This window comes from Hyperolius riggenbachi, chromosome 7 (assembly GCF_040937935.1).
Source record: "Hyperolius riggenbachi isolate aHypRig1 chromosome 7, aHypRig1.pri, whole genome shotgun sequence".
Taxonomy (NCBI): domain Eukaryota; kingdom Metazoa; phylum Chordata; class Amphibia; order Anura; family Hyperoliidae; genus Hyperolius; species Hyperolius riggenbachi.
The window spans coordinates 50,879,751-50,900,286 of record NC_090652.1 but is presented as its reverse complement, the minus strand read 5'-3'; the positions used below and the strand labels follow the sequence as shown (position 1 = coordinate 50,900,286).

At 44.6% G+C, this 20,536-nt stretch overlaps 1 protein-coding gene across 1 annotated transcript in view; it reads left to right on the top strand.

Annotated features, from left to right (window-relative positions):
* The window catches only part of LOC137525518 (uncharacterized), a 37,955-nt gene extending 24,513 nt beyond the window's left edge, over positions 1–13,442 (top strand). Inside the window, exon 4 of the mRNA XM_068246641.1 lies at positions 12,384–13,442. Coding sequence (XP_068102742.1) covers positions 12,384–12,772 — 389 coding nt within the window. The 3' untranslated portion in view covers positions 12,773–13,442. The remainder of the gene's footprint in view (positions 1–12,383) is intronic.
* Positions 13,443–20,536: the final 7,094 nt, after the last annotated feature.

The window sequence follows — 20,536 nt, the reverse complement described above, 5'->3', positions numbered from 1 at the left end:
ATTTATACTGCAAGCCATCAAAGGAAGCAGCTAAGCAATTTGCATGCCAAGTGGATGCAAATTCCTCACCAGAGCAGCAACTCAGCAAGTTGCAGAGTGAAGACAGGTCTCCTTTCCAGAAACCTGAAGCACTCAGATTTACAAAATGGTCAAACAGCTGTCTGCCTGTGCAGACAGCAGAGCAGATCATTACAGTAACACCCCCCCCCCCTCTAGGGACGGCTTCCAGACGTCTCTCAAAACTGACATTTCCAAAAAATCTAACTGAACACTCATGAAGGCCGGGTCAGCCCGACAAGGCCCAATTCCAGAGTCAATCCTCCCGAAACCGACCTCGTCGGAAGCATAAGCCACCGAAACATGCCCATCAGTACTTCAAGTCTCAGCGTAACACCCATCAGAACTGTGAATGCCAGAGAAGAACCCATCGACACCCTCCAAGCAATACCCACCACCTTCCAGGGACCGTCCAAAAATACCAAACCTGCCACAATATCTATTCGAAGTGTCCCTTTCAACACAAAAGCCACTGTTGATCCCATCCAGGGTTCCAAGCAAGATTTCTCCCGGAATCTCCCAGAACACTTTGAAGCTCCGCAGAGATCCCAAGAGGCCAGAATGCTCACCAGGCTCACATGGAGAACTATCAAGAACACCTATGGAACCTATGACAATTCCGGATTCAGGATTACCAGGACAACCATCAAGATCAGGGCTTTCAGGGACCACTTCTGGGCATGCAGGTAGGCAGGAAAAATCAGAACATGTCTCCACCGAGGAAGCATCTGAGCATGCTGGTAACCGAGACACACTTGGGCATTCTGGCTCACAGAGCACATTGGGCTACACTAGCACAAGAGAAACCTCAGGACCAGAGCCGGCCTTTGGGAGGGGGGCAAGTGGGGCGATCGCCCCAGGCCCCGCATCTGGAGAGGCACCGCTCTGCCACATACTAGCAGTGTCTGGTCTGCCTATGAGGCAGCCTAACGCAGCTTCAGCCTCCTTAGGTAGCAAATTGCTTCAGGCGACAAACACGCAGAAAACGGAAGTAAGATAGTGAGGCTACCCGGCATGCCATCTCCCGTCTGGATGCCCTTCCTGCCGCATACTTGGACTGGCTTGTGCAGGGCTGTGACTGGCTTCTAGATGGCAAAGTTCCAGCCCCCCCTGCTTGCAGAGCCAGCCAGCCAGTAAGGAGAGAGCAGCGGCTCTTTTGAAAAGGCTGCCGAGGATTCCAGTGACAGTCCTGCCTGTTTGTGTCAGCAGCTTTCCCACCGAGTGTCACGTTTCTCCCCTAATCACTCCTAGCCTCCTCTCGAGAGCGAGGAGACAGGTACGCTGGCCATGCAGATATCACAGACCCTTGTACAGATATCAGCTACAGGCTCTCTCCCCATGGTAAGCCGACACCTCTTCTGTCTCTCCTCTGCATTTGTCTGCTGTGCTAGCCCTGTTATCACTAGCCAGCATTTCTCTTTCGTGTGTGTGTGTGTGTGTGTGTGTGTGTGTGTGTGTGTGTGTGTGTGTGTGTGTGTGTGTGTGTGTGTGTGTGTGTGTGTGTGTGTGTGTGTGTGTGTGTGTGTGTGTGTGTGTGTGTGTGTGTGTGTGTGTGTGTGTGTGTGCGTGTGTATATAGTGTGTGTGTGTGTGTGTGTTTGTGGGTGTGTGTGTGTGTGTGTGTGTGTGTGTGTGTAACCCTTTCACTGCTGGTGTTGATTTAGCTTCTTGCAGCACTTGCATATATGCATCTATTTTCTAAACAGAAATTAGCACTACTGAGCACTTTTTCCTAAAGTGTACCAGAGATGGGAGAAAGAAAAAGTTTTATACATACCTGGGGCTTCCTCCAGCCCCATGCGCACGGATCGCTCCCACGCCACCATCCTCCACTGCCTGCAGCTCCGGTACTGGTCCTGTAACTTCCTCCAGTCGCAGCCAAGTGAAGTGCGTTCGCTACGCATCTCTCCAGCAGCAGTGCAGTGGACTTGCGCAGTGGACAGTGACTTACGACTGCCAGTGACGACTGAAAGAGGGGCACTGCGGGGGACTGGAGGTTTGCTGAGCAATCATTGTTCAATGACAATGCAAGCACAGGGCAGCTGCAGGGGGCAGGTAGAAGCCCCAGGTAAGTTAAACTTGTTTTTTACTTATATTAAGGTTCCCTTTAAAAGCCGTGAGTGTGGTGGTACAGTATATGGCCTACACTTATGTCTCTAGGCCCGCATATAACATTCGCCCCAGGCCCCGTGTACTCTAAGGCCGCCTCTGCTCAGGACATGTCGAGGAACTGCCAACCTCAGAGTCCGTCACGACAAGACCAAAACCAGGACCAGAAAATCATCACGAGTAGTGGTCACAGGTACTGGTCTTTCAAAAGAAGACTTGGACTCAGACTTAGAAGTTTCTGTGACTGTAATTGTATCTAACCAAAACTCATAATTGACTACACATGACTGAAGCTCCACAAGAGCTGCAAAAGTAGTCAGCATAATAGCAATGCCTACTGAAGTGGGCAAAACCTCAAACGGCCCTGCGGGGCAGGAGGCACCTCCTAAAAGTTCTGCACGCTTTCGGAGGAACTCGGAGACCTCCAGAACATCAAACAAGACCTCAGAAGCATCATTTCCCAAGTTTTCTGACAAGGATTCTGAACTATCCATGTTACAGGGCCAAACATCAAATACCTCTTGCGGGCAAGGCAAATGTCCCAGGGATGGCTCTACCATATGCTGAGACTGAATTTCATCATCAAGAAGAGGATGCACAGGAATATCTAGTGAAACCAATACTGACTCCTTGAGTCTAGTTTCACTGCAGGCAGAATCCTTCATAGCAGTCAAACCAGACTGCAATTCTGAAATGGCAGAGCAACAGATAAAATTAGCTGCAATACCTAGAGGCGCCTCTGAGCTCCTTGCAGAAGATTTATTGCACGGTAATATTGACTCATCCAGAGTACAGGGTGGAAAGTCATTACTTTACTCAGTATCAGATTCGCAAAACCAAAGCGCTGTCTCACCCTTAGACTCGGCTAACAATGTTGAATCCGAGGAGTCAGAGCGCAAAATTTTCGAATTCAAGATCGCTTTAGGTTGTGAAACTGATGCTTCCAAAGCGCAAGCCTCCGCAATCTGTGGAGCAGACTGCAAAGTGATCAAAACAGAAACAATGGAACAACTGTCATCTGGCAATGTGCCTTTACAGGTGTGAACAGAGCGATACATAGATTTATTTGCAGAAGAGGTTGTGACAACAACATGAGAAACTTTATTAGTCATATTAACATTACGCTTGAGGCTGCATGGTTTAGGAATTTTCCCCATAGCAGGATCATAGATGGAGGATCCTAAAAAATCACTGGGAGGAAAATATCTGTTTTTAAACGACAAGGGATCCCACATATCCCTGACAAAACTGACACACTCACGCCGATCACAATCTGCAGGAACATCTGAGAAACAGGCATCAGATCACACAGACTCAAACTCCACACAAGCAGAAGAGGATCTTTCAGAATTCACACAGGTGTCAACCACAGTAGTACACTCATTCATTTCAGATCGCACAGTGTCTAAACTTACTTGCTTTACCCCAGAAAGGCAGGAACAATCATCTGATAACGGTGTCTCTTAATTGGAATCAATTGGTTGGTGTGTGTGCAATTCATCTAAAATCGTCTGCCACACACAAATCACCGGATCCACAAAACATTCGTCACACTCATCAGAGTCAATCAAGGTGTACACAGAATTAACACAAGCATTAAGAGTAATTTCGCTTTTTGCGATGTAAAAATTGCAAAACGCCTTCCAATCCATCTCAAACTCCTCAATCAAAGCCCCAATATCCCATGGAGCAAATGGAGGCTCAAACAACCCTGTATCAAGGTAATACTCATACATCAAAAGTCCCAGAAAAACATCTGAATTTGACACAAAGCAGTGTTTTAAGGTCAGAAATCTCATTGAATGTTCAATTGCAGGCCTACACTGCTTTACAACATCAGGAAGTGTAATCCTCCCCTCTTCCCTCCATTATGATATATCCAAGAGAAAAATGAGCTTGCTTAGGGATTTGTAGGATGTCAAAAGCCAACTCACATACATTAGCCAGGAATCGACCCCAGGCTTAACTGGTTAGGATAGCAGCCTACCACGCGGTAGGCCTGGATTCGATTCCTGGCCAATGTATGTGAGTTGGCTTTTGAAATCCTACAAATCCCTAAGCAAGCTCATTTTTCTCTTGGATATATCATAATGGTACATGCTAGGCTGGCTTCAGCATGTAGCATTGTAGTGTGTTGTGTTGGTGGTATAATAGTTAGGATAGCAGCCTACCATGCGGTAGGCCTGGGTTCGATTCCTGGCCAATGTATGTGAGTTGGCTTTTGACATCCTACAAATCCCTAAGCAAGCTCATTTTTCTCTTGGATATATCATAATGGTACATGCTAGGCTGGCTTCAGCATGTAGTGTTGGTGGTGGTATAGTGGTGAGGAGAGCTGCCTACCAAGCACTAGACCTGGGTTTGATTCCCGGCCAATGTATGTAAGCTGGCTTTTGAAATCCTACAATTCACTGGAAGACAAGACCCTCCTCCTCCAGAGGAGGGAGGGAGCTGTGGTGGGGTGCAATATAAGGAATAACAATCAGCCAGGAGCGAGCTAACAAGCCTACAAGAGCCTAACTAAGCTTTCCCTAGCAGAGTCTGTCAGCAGCTGTCCCTTAAAGGGATACTGTAGGGGTCGGGGGAAAATGAGTTGAACATACCCGGGGCTTCTAACGGTCCCCCGCAGACATCCTGCGCCCGCGCTCCGGCCCCGCCTCCGGTTCACTTCTGGAATTTCCGACTTTAAAGTCAGAAAACCACTGCGCCTGCGTTGCCATGTCCTCAATCCCGCTGATGTCACCAGGAGCGTACTGCGCAGACACAGACCATACTGGGATTGTGCTATACATTCCTGGTGACATCAGTGGGATCAAGGACACGGCAACGCATGCGCAGTGGTTTTCTGACTTTAAAGTTGGAAATTCCAGAAGTGAACCGGAGGCGGGGCCGGAGCATCGGTGAACGGCTGCGCGGGCACAGGATGTCTGCGGGGGACCATTAGAAGCCCCGGGTAAGTTCAACCCATTTTCCCCCGACCCCCTACAGTAGTATCCCTTTAACTAATTACTGTAGGCAGACGAGTGAGTAAAACGGCAGGAGAACCTTGCCTTTTATAAGGGGGGGTGGGGCTCCAGGAGTGAGTGTAGTCTGACTGGCGACAATGTGCCTGCTGACTGAGATGTAGAGGGTGAAAGTTGATCTTAATGGAGCATTGTGGGGGCAAATCGAACTTCCGCAAAAGTTCGCCTTCGGCGGTGAACGCGAACCACCTAAAGTTCGCCTGAAACCGTTCTCGGGCAAACTGTTCGGGCCATCTCTACTCTTGAGTGTACTTGTGGGAGGCAAGTCCACCACTACCACCCTTTTTAAATGGTTTAAAACCATTTTATTTTTACCTGGCATCTCTGTTTAACCATTTCAGCCCGCGGGGATTTTTCACCTTATGCATCAGCGCAATTTTCACCTCCCATTCATTCGCTAATAACTTTATCACTACTTATCACAATGTATTGATCTACATCTTGTTTTTTCCGCCACTAGTTAGGCTTTCTTTGGGTGGTACATTTTGCTAAGAATTATTTATTTATAAATGCATTTTAACAGGATTAATAAGAAAAAAATGGAAAAAAATCGTTATTTCTCAGTTTTCGGCCATTATAGCTTTAAAATAATCCATGCTACCATATTTAAAACCTATGCATTTTATTTGCCCGTATGTCTCGGTTATTATACCATTGAAATTTTGTCCCTATCACAATGTATGGCACCAATATTTTATTTGGAAATAAAGGTGCATTGTTTCCTTGTTGCGCCCATCACTATTTACAAGCTTATAATTTAAATAATGTTTGTAGTAAACCCCCTTAACCACTTGCCGACCGCCCACAGCCCATGGGCGGCGGCAAAGTGGACGTCTAAAGGACCGCAATACGCCTTCAGGCGGCGCGTCCTTTAGGCATGCCGGGGGAGCGATCGCGTCATTGATGACGCGCGCTTCCCCCGGCAACTGGCTCCGCCCACCCGCCGTAACATCCCGCCGGCCATACGGAAGCGCCGGCGGGATGTTAACCCCGCGATCGCCGCATACAAAGTGTATTATACACTTTGTAATGTATACAAAGTGTATTATACAGGCTGCCTCCTGCCCTGGTGGTCCCAGTGTCCGAGGGACCACCAGGGCAGGCTGCAGCCACCCTAGTCTGCACCCAAACACACTGATCTGCCCCCCCCCCGCCCACTGATCGCCCACAGCACCCCTCAGACCCCCCCCTTCCCAGACCCCTGTTTGCACCCAATCACCCCCCTAATAACCCATCAATCACTCCCTGTCACTATCTGTCAACGCTATTTTTTTTTTATCCCCCCCCCCTGCCCCCTGCCCCCTCCTGATCACCCCCCCACCCCTCAGATTCTCCCCAGACCCCCCCCCCCCCCCTGTGTACTGTATGCATCTATCTCCCCTGATAACCTGTCAATCACCCGTCAATCACCCATCAATCACCCATCAATCACCCATCAATCACCCCCTGTCACTGCCACCCAACAATCAGCCCCTAACCTGCCCCTTGCGGGCAATCTGATCACCCACCCACACCAATAGATCGCCCGCAGATCCGACATCAGATCACCTCCCAAATCCATTGTTTACATCTATTCTCTCCTCTAAACACCCACTAATTACCCATCAATCACCCATCAATCACCCCCTATCACCACCTGTCACTGTTACCTATCAGATCAGACCCTAATCTGCCCCTTGCGGGCACCCAATCACCCGCCAACACGCTCAGATTGCCCTCTGACCCCCCTTATCAATTCGCCAGTGCATTAATTACATCTGTTCTTCCCTGTAATAACCCACTGATCACCTGTCAATCACCTGCCAATCACCTATCACCCATCAATCACCCCCTGTCACCCCTGTCACTGCCACCCATCAATCAGCCCCTAACCTGCCCCTTGCGGGCAATCTGATCACCCACCCACACCATTAGATCGCCCGCAAACCCGCCGTCAGATTACCTCCCAAATGTATTGTTTACATCTGTTATCTTCTCTAAACACCCACTAATTACCCATCAATCACCCATCAATCACCCCCTATCACCACCTGTCACTGTTACCTATCAGATCAGACCCTAAGCTGCCCCTTGCGGGCACCCAATCACCCGCCCACACGCTCAGATTGCCCTCAGACCCCCCCCCCTTATCAATTCACCAGTGCATTAATTACATCTGTCCTTCCCTGTAATAACCCACTGATCACCTGTCAATCACCTGCCAATCACCTATCACCCATCAATCACCCCCTGTCACTGCCACCCAACAATGAGGCCCCTAACCTGCCCCTTGCGGGCAAACTGATCACCCACCCACACCAATAGATCGCCCGCAGATCCGACATCAGATCACCACCCAAGCGCAGTGTTTCCATCTATTCTCTCCTCTAAACACTCACTAATTACCCATGAATCACCCATCAATCACCCCCTATCACCACCTGTCACTGTTACCCATCAGATCAGACCCTAATCTGCCCCTTGCGGGCACCCAATCACCCGCCTACACGCTCAGATTGCCCTCAGACCCCCTCTTATCAATTCGCCAGTGCAATATTTACATCTGTTCTCCCCTGTAATAACCCACTGATTACCTGTCAATCACCTGTCAATCACCTATCAATCACCCATCAATCACCCCCTGTCACTGCCACCCATCAATCACCCCCTGTCACTGCCACCCATCAATCACCCGCTGTCACTGCCACCCATCAATCAGCCCCTAACCTGCCCCTTGCGGGCAATCTGATCACCCACCCACACCAATAGATCGCCCGCAGATCCGACGTCCGATCACCTCCCAAGTGCAGTGTTCACATCTGTTCTCTACCCTAAACACCCACTAATTACCCATCAATCACCCCCTGTCACTGCTACCTATCAGATTAGACCCCTATCTGCCCCTAGGGCACTCAATCACCCGCCCACACCCTCAGAATGCCCTCAGACCCCAGCCCTGATCACCTCGCCAGTGCATTGCTTGCATCTATTCCCCCCTCTAATCACACCTTGAGACACCCATCAATCACCTCCTGTCACCCCCTAGCACACCTACCCATCAGATCAGGCCCTAATTTGCCCCGTGTGGGCTCCTGATCACTCGGCCAAACCCTCAGATCCCCCTCAGACCCCCTTCCGATCACCTCCCCAGTGCATTGATTGCATCTATTTTCCCCTCTAACCACCCCCTGAGACACCCATCAATCACCTCCTGTCACCCCCCTAGCACTCCTATCCATCAGATCAGGCCCAATACAACCTGTCATCTAAAAGGCCACCCTGCTTATGACCGGTTCCACAAAATTCGCCCCCTCATAGACCACCTGTCATCAAAATTTGCAGATGCTTATACCCCTGAACAGTCATTTTGAGACATTTGGTTTCCAGACTACTCACGGTTTTGGGCCCGTAAAATGCCAGGGCGGTATAGGAACCCCACAAGTGACCCCATTTTAGAAAAAAGACACCCCAAGGTATTCTGTTAGGTGTATGACGAGTTCATAGAAGATTTTATTTTTTGTCAAAAGTTAGCGGAAATTGATTTTTATTGGTTTTTTTTCACAAAGTGTCATTTTTCACTAACTTGTGACAAAAAATAAAATCTTCTATGAACTCGCCATACACCTAATGGAATACCTTGGGGTGTCTTCTTTCTAAAATGGGGTCACTTGTGGGGTTCCTATACTGCCCTGGCATTTTAGGGGCCCTAAACCGCGAGGAGTAGTCTAGAAAACAAATGCCTCAAAATGACCCGTGAATAGGACGTTGGGCCCCTTAGCGCACCTAGGCTGCAAAAAAGTGTCACACATGTGGTACCGCCGTACTCAGGAAAAGTAGTATAATGTGTTTTGGGGTGTATTTTTCCACATACCCATGCTGGGTGGGAGAAATTTCTATGTAAATGGTCAATTGTGTGTAAAACAAATCAAACAATTGTCATTTACAGAGATATTTCTCCCACTTAGCATGGGTATGTGTAAAAATACACCCCAAAACACATTATACTACTTCTCCTGAGTACGGCGGTACCACATGTGTGGCACTTTTTTACACCCTAAGTACGCTAAGGGGCCCAAAGTCCAATGAGTACCTTTAGGATTTCACAGGTCATTTTGCGACATTTGGTTTCAAGACTACTCCTCACGGTTTAGGGCCCCTAAAATGCCAGGGCAGTATAGTAACCCCACAAATGACCCCATTCTAGAAAGAAGACACCCAAAGGTATTCCGTTAGGAGTATGGTGAGTTCATAGAAGATTTTATTTTTTGTCAAAAGTTAGCGGAAAATTGATTTTTATTGTTTTTTTCACAAAGTGTCATTTTCCACTAACTTGTGACAAAAAATAAAATCTTCTATGAACTCACCATACTCCTAACGGAATACCTTGGGGTGTCTTCTTTCTAAAATGGGGTCATTTGTGGGGTTCCTATACTGAACTGGCATTTTAGGGGCCCTAAACCGTGAGGAGTAGTCTGGAAATCAAATTTCGCAAAATGACCTGTGAAATCCTAAAGGTACTCATTGGACTTTGGGCCCTTTAGCGCAGTTAGGGTGCAAAAAAGTGCCACACATGTGGTATTGCCATACTCGGGAGAAGTAGTACAATGTGTTTTGGGGTGTATTTTTACACATACCCTTGCTGGGTGGGAGAAATACCTCTGTAAATGACAATCTTTTGATTTTTTTACACACAATTGTCCATTTACAGAGTTATTTCTCCCACCCAGCATGGGTATGTGTAAAAATACACCCCAAAACACATTGTACTACTTCTCCCGAGTACGGCGATACCACATGTGTGGCACTTTTTTGCACCCTAACTGCGCTAAAGGGCCCAAAGTCCAATGAGTATCTTTAGGATTTCACAGGTCATTTTGCGGAATTTGATTTCCAGACTACTCCTCACGGTTTAGGGCCCCTAAAATGCCAGGGCAGTATAGGAACCCCACAAATGACCCCATTTTAGAAAGAAGACACCTTAAGGTATTCCGTTAGGAGTATGGTGAGTTCATAGAAGATTTTATTTTTTGTCACAAGTTAGTGGAAAATGACACTTTGTGAAAAAAACAATAAAAATCAATTTTCCGCTAACTTTTGACAAAAAATAAAATCTTCTATGAACTCACCATACTCCTAACGGAATACCTTGGGGTGTCTTCTTTCTAAAATGGGGTCATTTGTGGGGTTCCTATACTGCCCTGGCATTTTAGGGGCCCTAAACCGTGAGGAGTAGTCTGGAAATCAAATTCCGCAAAATGACTTGTGAAATCCTAAAGGTACTCATTGGACTTTGGGCCCTTTAGCGCAGTTAGGGTGCAAAAAAGTGCCACACATGTGGTATCGCCGTACTCGGGAGAAGTAGTACAATGTGTTTTGGGGTGTATTTTTACACATACCCATGCTGGGTGGGAGAAATAACTCTGTAAATGGACAATTGTGTGTAAAAAAAATGAAAAAATTGTCATTTACAGAGATATTTCTCCCACCCAGCATGGGTAGGTGTAAAAATACACCCCAAAACACATTCTACTACTTCTCTTGAGTACGGCAATACCACATGTGTGGCACTTTTTTGCAGCCTAACTGCGCTAAGGGGCCCAAAGTCCAATGAGCACCTTTAGGCTTTACAGGGGTGCTTACAAATTAGCACCCCCCAAAATGCGAGGACAGTAAACACACCCCACAAATGACCCCATTTTGGAAAGTAGACACTTCAAGGTATTCAGAGAGGGGCATGGTGAATCCGTGGCAGATTTCATTTTTTTTTGTCGCAAGTTAGAAGAAATGGATTCTTTTTTTTTTCTTTTTTTTTGTCACAAAGTGTCATTTTCCGCTTACTTGTGACAAAAAATAATATCTTCTATGAACTCACTATGCCTCTCAGTGAATACTTTGGGATGTCTTCTTTCCAAAATGGGGTCATTTGGGGGGTATTTATACTATCCTGGAATTCTAGCCCCTCATGAAACATGACAGGGGGTCAGAAAAGTCATAGATGCTTGAAAATGGGAAAATTCACTTTTTGCACCATAGTTTGTAAACGCTATAACTTTTACCCAAACCAATAAATATACACTGAATGGTTTTTTTTTGTCAAAAACATGTTTGTCCACATTTTTCGCGCTGCATGTATACAGAAATTTTACTTTATTTGAAAATTGTCAGCACAGAAAGTTAAAAAAATCATTTTTTTGCCAAAATTCATGTCTTTTTTGATGAATATAATAAAAAGTAAAAATCGCAGGAGCAATCAAATAGCACCAAAAGAAAGCTTTATTAGTGACAAGAAAAGGAGCCAAAATTCATTTAGGTGGTAGGTTGTATGAGCGAGCAATAAACCGTGAAAGCTGCAGTGGTCTGAATGGAAAAAAAGTGGCCGGTCCTTAAGGGGTAGAAAGACTGTGGTCCTCAAGTGGTTAAAATGCATATTTAAAAAGTTCAGACCCTTAGGTAACTATTTATGTTTTTTTTTTGTTTTTTTTAATTGTATTTTTTTCTTTTTTTTCATTAAAAAATTTATTTGGGTAATATTTTGGTGTGGGACATAAACAGGGCATTTTTAATGTTGTAAAATGTTTAGAGTGTAATGTAAAAAATGTGTAGATGTAGTTTTACTGTTTGGCCACAAGATGACCACCTTCGTTTTTGTTTTCCCTCCTTGTACTTCTCGCTAAGCGGAAGTACAAGGGGGATGCGGAAATTGTTCCGGGCAGAAGAACTGAAGCCTCAAGGGTGAGCGCTTCGGTTTTTCTGCGGGGGAAAGGGATCGGTGATCGGGAACCATGTTCTCTTTCACTGATCACAGGGCTAGCGGCGGACACCACGGGGAGCAGGAGCATGCCGAACAGCGGGAGCGCAGCACAGCAGCCGCCCGGACGTGAGCTTCACGTCTTGGCGACTGAAATGGTTAAACATTCTGTATATTTTGGTGGAGGCCGGGTGTTAACCACTTTTTTCCACTTCTACGGAGAGCGACATCTTTTAACCTGAGTGGGTCAGGACTAATCTCCCCACCTGCCTACTTAGAGGGTATCGGAGATAACCCATCTTTGTGAGAATATCTGCTCATATATTATTTACTAGTCATTGAATTGACATATTGCACTATTGGGACACTCAATCCTTTTTGTTTTTCCAGGGCTCCAAGCTTGTGTATATGACTGCAGGACTCAGTAATGTGAACCTTCTTCTGCAATTTGTATCACTTTTCTTACAGGCCTAGACCCCGTTGTGGTCATCACTCATGAGCTCAGTGGAAACTTTGAAGAGGTAATGAAGAAATTCAGGGAGATGGGGGTGAAGAACAGGTTCCCACTAGAGAACTACACCAAAGAAGACCATCTGAAGACCCGGGGGAAGCACGAGTCTATACTCAAGTGTCTCTTTGAAGTGATCAAAGATGTGGAGTTCCGCATGGGTCTAAAAAGAGACCCCAATCGTGAAAAGATGGAAAGGAAAGAAATCATCATCACATTTCTGCATGAGAGAGAGAAGGAAAAAGCAGAGCAGGAAGCTCAACAAAGAGCACAAGAAAGAGAAAGGGAAGAAGCTTACCGCAGACAGCAGCAAGCCCAAAGGGATGATAGTAGCTGTGTTATACAGTAATATCTAAAAGGAAAACCCTGCTTTGAAATTATACTCAAGTGGTAAGAAGCCCCATTCAATTAAATGGAATACCTTATTCCCAATTGTAGCTGTCAACACCGGAAAGCACCTTCTATGCATACCAGTTCCTGGCAGAAAGCAGCTCCCACACAGATTTGGATAGATCGCAACAGGTTGCTCTTTTGAGTCAAAGGGTTTATAGAGGCATCCAAGATTGTTTGGCCAATGAGTGACCAATTTTACCACTTCCATATAGTATGAGAGCTTGCCTGCACAATTTGTTCATAGTATTCAAAACCTGTCGGTCCTCATGCTACATGGAAGCAGTAAAACTGAACACTGATTGGCTCAACAAAAGTGCACCCTAACTGTATCCTGTAGCAGAAAAAAATGCAGAAAGGTTCCTTGGGCACCCCTTGGCAAGTACTAGCAACCATTTCATCCTGGGGTTTGTTGGTTACCCATTCCAGAACTGCAATGTAGGAAATTTTACCTCCTAATGAGCTGTCTTTGCTGCCCAATAAAGTAATGTGTGTTTGTAACACAAATGACACATCTGCGCTTCCTATGTATAATTATAGCCTTTACAAGTTTTGTTGCATTTCCTTAATAAATAAAATCTACAGCCCAAATACAGTAGATTCATTGAATAAAATTCTACTTTGAAGAATGGAGTATCAAGGCTGTGATCATTTTAACCTGTCTCATTGATCTTTTTGCTATGTCAGTGAAATGACCCCCCCCCCCCCCACACACACACACACACACACACACTCCACCATGTTTTGTCTACAGGCTGCCTCTGCATCAAAACCCAGAATCAAAGACTTATGCACTATACCTCATGAAAAACTGATCCTGTAAAAACGAATCCATTTTCCTTAGGCCTCTTGCACACTACATGCAATTCCGATTTTTTTATACAATCGGATTTTTTATCCCGATTAAAATAGTACTACATGCTTCTACGTTTTTAATTGGGATCAAAAATCAGATCATATAAAAAAAAAATCTGAATCGCATGTAGTGTGCAGGAGGCCTCACATTTGTTCATCTGGTTCCGTCCGTTCCACTTACCATCAAAAGCAACAGGCTCCCATTGGATTTTAAAAGACCAATGGGAATCCTCTATTAACACCAGGGAGGATTTACATTTGTCCACTACTCAGTTATCCAATGTGAATCCTCCTTGGGGAGAGATAATTCCCATTGGTCTATTGCAAACCATTTGGAGCCAGATGTTTCTACTGAGGCTCTGGAAATTGGAAACCAGTGTTTCTTCCATGTAGGGACCTGAATGGATGGTGGCAGTAGCTGAGGGCCTAAATAGACAGCCACAGGTGAGTGTTTAGCGAAACATACAGTACATGTCTAGCAGCCTAGCGAGAATGAATACCATCTGTTCACATAAGGGGTAGTAATACTCTGTTAGTTTCCTTTGGGATCCACTTCATCCAGCTAATCCAACAAAATAATGCAGGACCCTGTGGAAACGCAGCTTGAATCGCCATGCCATGCAAGGCTATAGGAATTTATGTGCCTTCTGCAGAAATATGCAACATGCTGTCCAGATTTGCAATGGGATGCGTTACTTCTGGGCAGAACGTTTTTGGACACATAGGCAACATTTCCCCATGTGACTCGCCTGCAGGGAAATGCTGCAGATTTGGGCCGAATGTGTAATTTAGCTTTAGCATAATGTCATGCCGGCTTAACAGCAAAGCCCCAATACATGCTATCCTCAGTAAGAACAAGTCAAGATTGCATTTTTTTTCTTCTAGAAACACCTTGTCGTTTTTGAGAAAATTGATTTTGAAAATTCTAAGGAAAAACGTTTTTTATTCTCTGCAAAATGTAATTTTACTGAATTTAATAAACATTTTTCCTTTACATTTTTAAAAAAATTGCTTTTTTCAAAACTTTTTTAAAAATTATTTTTGTTCCCACTATACCCCTTAACCATTTCAGCCCGCGGGGATTTTTCACCTTATGCATCGGAGCAATTTTCACCTCCCATTAATTTGCTAATAACTTTATCACTACTTATCACAATTTATTGATCTATATCTTGTTTTTTCCACCACTAATTGGGCTTTCTGTGGGTGGTACATTTTGCTAAGAGCCACTTTACTGTAAATTCATTTTAACAGGATTAATAAGAAAAAAATGGAAAAAATTCATTATTTCTCAGTTTTCGGCCATTATAGCTTTAAAATAATCCATGCTACCATAATTAAAAGCTATCTATATATATAATAGAGTAAGTGCCTCAACCTTCAAGCAAGAAGAAGAAGTAGCGCCCTGCCCCCAGGGCTGGTCCAAGCATGAAGAAGAAGTAGTGTCAATATCAAACCAAGGGCAAAGAGGGATAATTTGCATATTCAGTAGCAGTGCTTTGTGGGTAACCACAAATGTTCACTTATAGCTGAATTATTGCAGATTTGCTTCTGTTTTAAGAAGGAAAATTACACCAAGCTTTGCTTTTTTTAGCAGGAGGGCTTTTTGGTCTCTTTTATCCTCCTATACATTCTTAGTAGTTTGGGTCACCCTGAGCTGCTTGGTTACTCTGTTGTACTGGTCCAAGCCCTATCTCATACAGCCATATCAATCCCTGCTATGTACTAATGAAGGCCAAAAGTCTGAAATAGGCGGTCGCATGTGGGTTTGATATGACTGTGTAAAATATAAAGCTATAGACCTGAATCACAAAGTGGTGTAAACTGAATTGCATGGGTGTGTTAAACAGGTAGCACGTGAAGTGCCGTTCACGGACTTTTCCGCGCGATTGCAGTCTATTGCGCGAGCAATTTGCAGCGATCGCGCAAATTGCGGCTCTTTGCGCGCGCAAAAGTCTGCGAACGGCACTTCACGTGCTAACTGTTTAGCACACCCATGCTAACACGGTTTGCACCACTTTGTGAATCAGGCCCATAGGCTTGCTTGACTTACCAAGGGTGAAAAGGAATCATTTGCATATTTAGTAGCGGTGCATTGTGGGTAACCACAAATGTTCACTTATAGCTGAATTATTGCAGATTTTCTTCTGTTTTAAGAAGCCAAATTACACCAAGCTTTGATTTTTTTAGTAGAAGGTCTTTTTGGCCCCTTTTATTCCCCTATACATTCCGAGTGGTTTGGGTCGCCCTGAGCTGCTTGGTTACTCTGTTGTATTGGTCCAAGCCCTATCTCATACAGCCACATCAATTCTTGCCATGTACAGATGAGGACCAAAAGCCTGAAACAGACTGTCACATGTGGGTTTGATGTGGCTGTGTAAAATTAAAAGCTATAGGCTTGCTATGTACTGGTGGTTCTGGATGCTTGCTTGGGTTACTAAGGGTGAAAAGGATTATTTGGCATATTTATTAGCAGAGCATTGTGGGTAACCACAAATGTTCACTTATAGCTGAATTATTGCAGATTTCCTTCTGTTTTAAGAAGGCAAATTACACCAATACAGTGGGCGGTATTGCAGGAAGTGACAACAGTGGAACGCACGCTGGAACACGGAAGAGGTGAGTCATCCCCGCCCGCTGCCTCTTACTAATAGTGGCAGCTGCTGCTGAGCTTAAGCAGGAGGGGGAGCGCACATGGGGGACCCAGGTGAGGGAGGGGGGGTTCCTGCTGGGCTTAGGCTGGAGGGGGAGTGCACATGGGGGACCCAGGTGAGGGAGGGGGGGTTCCTGCTGAGCTTAAGCTGGAGGGGGAGTACACATGGGGGACCCAGGTGAGGGGGGGGGTTCCTGCTGAGCTTAAGCTGGAGGGGGAGCACACATGGGGGACCCAGTTGAGGGGGGGTCCGACACCCCTCTCCGCCGCTGTGCCCAATACCCCCTTCCTGCCCTCTACCCCCTTATGCGGCGTATGCTACGCCGCGGGTTGGCTAGTGTATTTTATTTGCCCGTATGTCTCGGTTATTATACCATTTAAATTTTGTCCCTATCACAATGTATGGCACCAATATTTTATTTGGAAATAAAGGTGCATTGTTTCCATTTTGTGCCCATCACTATTTACAAGCTTATAATTTAAAACATGTTCGTAGTATACCCCCTTCAAATGCATATTTAAAAAGTTCAGACCCTTAGGTAACTATTTATATCTTTGTTTTTTTCTTTTTTAATTGTAATTTTTTTTTTTTCATTAAAAATTTTATTTGGGGAATATTTTGGTGTGGGACATAAACAGTTTTTAATGTTTCTTTATGTGTAAATTGTAATGTAAAAAATGTGTAGATGTAGATTTACTATTTGGCCACAAGATGGCCACCTTCATTTTTAATTTTCCGTCCTTGCACTTCACGCTAAGCGGAAGTACAAGGGCGATGCTGAAATTTTTCCGGGCAGAAGAGCCGAGCCTCACGGGTGAGCGCTTCGGTTTTTCTGCGGGGGACAGGGATTGGTGATCGGGAACCATGTTCCCTTTCACTGATCCCAGGACTACCGGGGGACACCACGGGGACACGGGGGCGAGCCCGTGATCGTGCGCAGGAGCGCGCTGAATTGCGCTGAATCACGGGAGCGCAGCAGAGCAGCCGCCCGGACGTGAGCTTCGCGTCTGGCCGGCTGAAACGGTTAAAGTATACCTAAACCAAATGTAAAAAAAAATAAAAATGAGTTTCACTTACCTGGGGCTTCTACCAGTCCCCTGCAACCATCCTGTGTCCACGCAGCTCCCCAACGATCCTCCATTCCAACACTGCGGCTGAGTTTCATTTTTGCTGGCGGGCCACTGTGCCTGCACAGCCCTGGCCGTATACTTGTCCACGTTGCTATCAGCAATAGCGTCCTGCACCGACGTCCCAGGTAATTATATTTATTTGGTTTATATATATATATATATATATATATATATATATATATATATATATATATATAGATAGATATATATAGATATATATATATATATATAGATATAAATAATATATATATGAGAGAGAGAGAGGGAGAGGGAGGGAGAGGGAGAGAGAGAGAGGTTGATAGAATACAGCCTGGTCATGGAGGGTGGCTAATCCTCTTAACTGAGATTTGACCAAAGGGATAAAAAGTAGGGATGCTTATTCGGTTTCTGCAGAAATGCAATTTCCGAAATTCCAATCGGAAATTGCATTTCCGCATCGGAATGTGGAAATCGGTAATACAAGTGCCGTAGGCGGATTTTCGCGGATTTCCGCCTGAAATCGTGGAAATGTTCGCCGACTTTAACATCAATTTTCTCAAAGACTATAAGGTCTTTTTGAAATCTTGTTCACAAGATTCAGTTTAATAAACTCTGAAAATGTGGTGTTTCTAGGACTTACGGGGGCTTTGCTATTAACCACTAAAGTCGGCGGATTTTTACTGTAATGTAAAATGCAGAAAATCTGCATTATCCGATATGCGGTAATTTTAAGCCAATCAGAAGACTCTGATTTCCGCATTCTCTGATTGGCTTATTCATTCTGCGTCTTCTGATTGGCTTAAAATTACCGTATATAGGATAATGCAGATTTTCTGCATTTTACATTACAGTTAAAATCCGTCGACTTTAGCGGTTAATAGCAAAGGCTCCATAAGTCCGAGAAATACCAAATTTTCAGGGTTTATTAAACTGAATCTTGTGAACAAGATGCAAAAAAAGTTTTCAAAAAGACCTTATAGTTTTTGAGCAAATCGCTGTTAAAGTCGGCGGACATTTCCGCAATTTCCGGCGGAAATCCACAACAGAATGCGGAAATTGGTAGCAGAAGCGGTAATTGGCAATGGCGGAATGCGGATTTACCGCGGAATCGGAAATTGGCATTTCCGACCAACCCTAGTAAAAAGTACAGTTCACATTAAACACAGAAGAAGAAGAAGTCAGCCAGTGATTGCCAGCCATGCCAAAGGTCAGAATTCAGAGGGTGGCTGCAAGCCATTCCAGAGGTCAGTATCCATGGGATGGTCATAATCCATGTCAGAGGTCAGAAGCTGGGTAATTGTGTAATCCATGCCGGAGGTCAAAAGCCAGGGGGTGGTAGTCATCCAAGCCAGAGGCAGAAACTAGGGGGTGGTCGTCATCTATGGCAGAGGTCAGAAGCAAAGGGGTGGTTGTCATCCATTCGGGAAACTTTCTGCATTGATATTGGAAATTCAAGACACGTAACATTTCATATCTTGCTTGTGTACAAGTCACCAAAAGCTCCAACTTTTGGTCCGGAGTCTTTGTGACTGTGCAGTGTGTCCTGTCAATCACATGCTCATGGAAGCAAATAGAAATCCCCTAATGTGATTGACATGCACAACACACCCACAGCCCTCCCACAGTGTGAAGTGACGGGGTGACCCTTGGTAAACTGAAGGTTTCTCTGAAGGTTTCTCTGTATATAAGGGAAACCCCTCATTCACTGGGTATTCTTGCTGCCTGTCCATCTTAACTTAGCTTAACTACTTTTGCTGTAGATTCTCTTTGCTTCACGTAGCCTAGATTAAGTTTCCTAAGGCTGAACCTAGGTCAGTTCATAGTGTCATGACTGCAATGTAACGCTAAAATCTGCAGTGATTTTCATATTCTTGCTTTGCTGATGTAACAAAGAATGCTGACAATATGCACCCTGTATTTCTGATTGAAGGCAATATATTTACTTCATTGCTTCAGACATCTATGGTCCACCTAAATATCTGCTACAGCTGTGAAAATGTCAAGCTGCTAAGTGCAGTCATCAGATTGCTGTTGCCGAACAGTGGTTACCAAAGGCAACCACTTAATCTCATTATTTCAATGAACAGCTCAAAAAAAAATAATGTCTCATATTTTTGTCCACTAATTTTTGCTTCTGCCTGTAAAAGCAGTCACATTCAGGGCCTCCAAGTAAGAAGATGACCACTGGGGGTTTCTCCTGTGATACCACATCTCTGTGGCACATCATGTTTGTTTGTTTTTGAAATAGTTAAAAATAGGACTAGAGGAAAATATTTATGCAAGATACAGTATAAGTAAATTGTATATATGAAAAAAAAAATTGGGATTAAAAAAAAGTTGAGGAGAGGGGTTAACTGGGTACATCAAGGGTGACAAGGGGCTAAAAACAGTTATGTACAAATATAAAGTACTACTAAAGGTGGCCAAATACAGTACAATAAAATGATCCAATCTTGCAGCAATTTGATAAAAATTATTGGTTGTTCAGAAAAATCTTTCCTATTATTTTCTACATAAGTCAATCCGGAGTGGTGGATTTTTCTTATCAATTTGTACGAAGATTGAATGGTGTAGGGTAGATTGTCAATTTCATAATGTATAGACAAAATTTTAGACGCAATTTTTTTCAAAGTTTGCAAATATATTTTTTTCATTATTGGGGAAAAATTGAACCCGTGTGGGATACACTGGAATGATTTTTTAAATGTTACAATCGAGTGGAAAAATGTATTGCAGTTCTTGTAGAATTTGTATGGTATCTTGTGATGTATGGGCTGATTTGAAAAAAAAGACAGATCTCTCTGTGATCAAATCTAAACAGAGAGAGATCTGATCACTATCCATTCACTGAAGGCCAGTTCCCGATCGATATCCACATGAAATTTCTTGGTAATCGGCCAAGTTACGCTGCACCCGCCACCTCTATCGCTGCCACCCCAATGTAAATGTGCCCACCTGCCCATGTATAGAGATGTTGCGAACATCGAATGTTTCATTACCCAATAGCGAATGCGAACTTCCGCAAATGTTGGCGAACAACCATAGACTTCAATGGGCAGGGAAATGTTAAAACCTACAAAGACTGTTTCTGGCCACAAAAGTGAT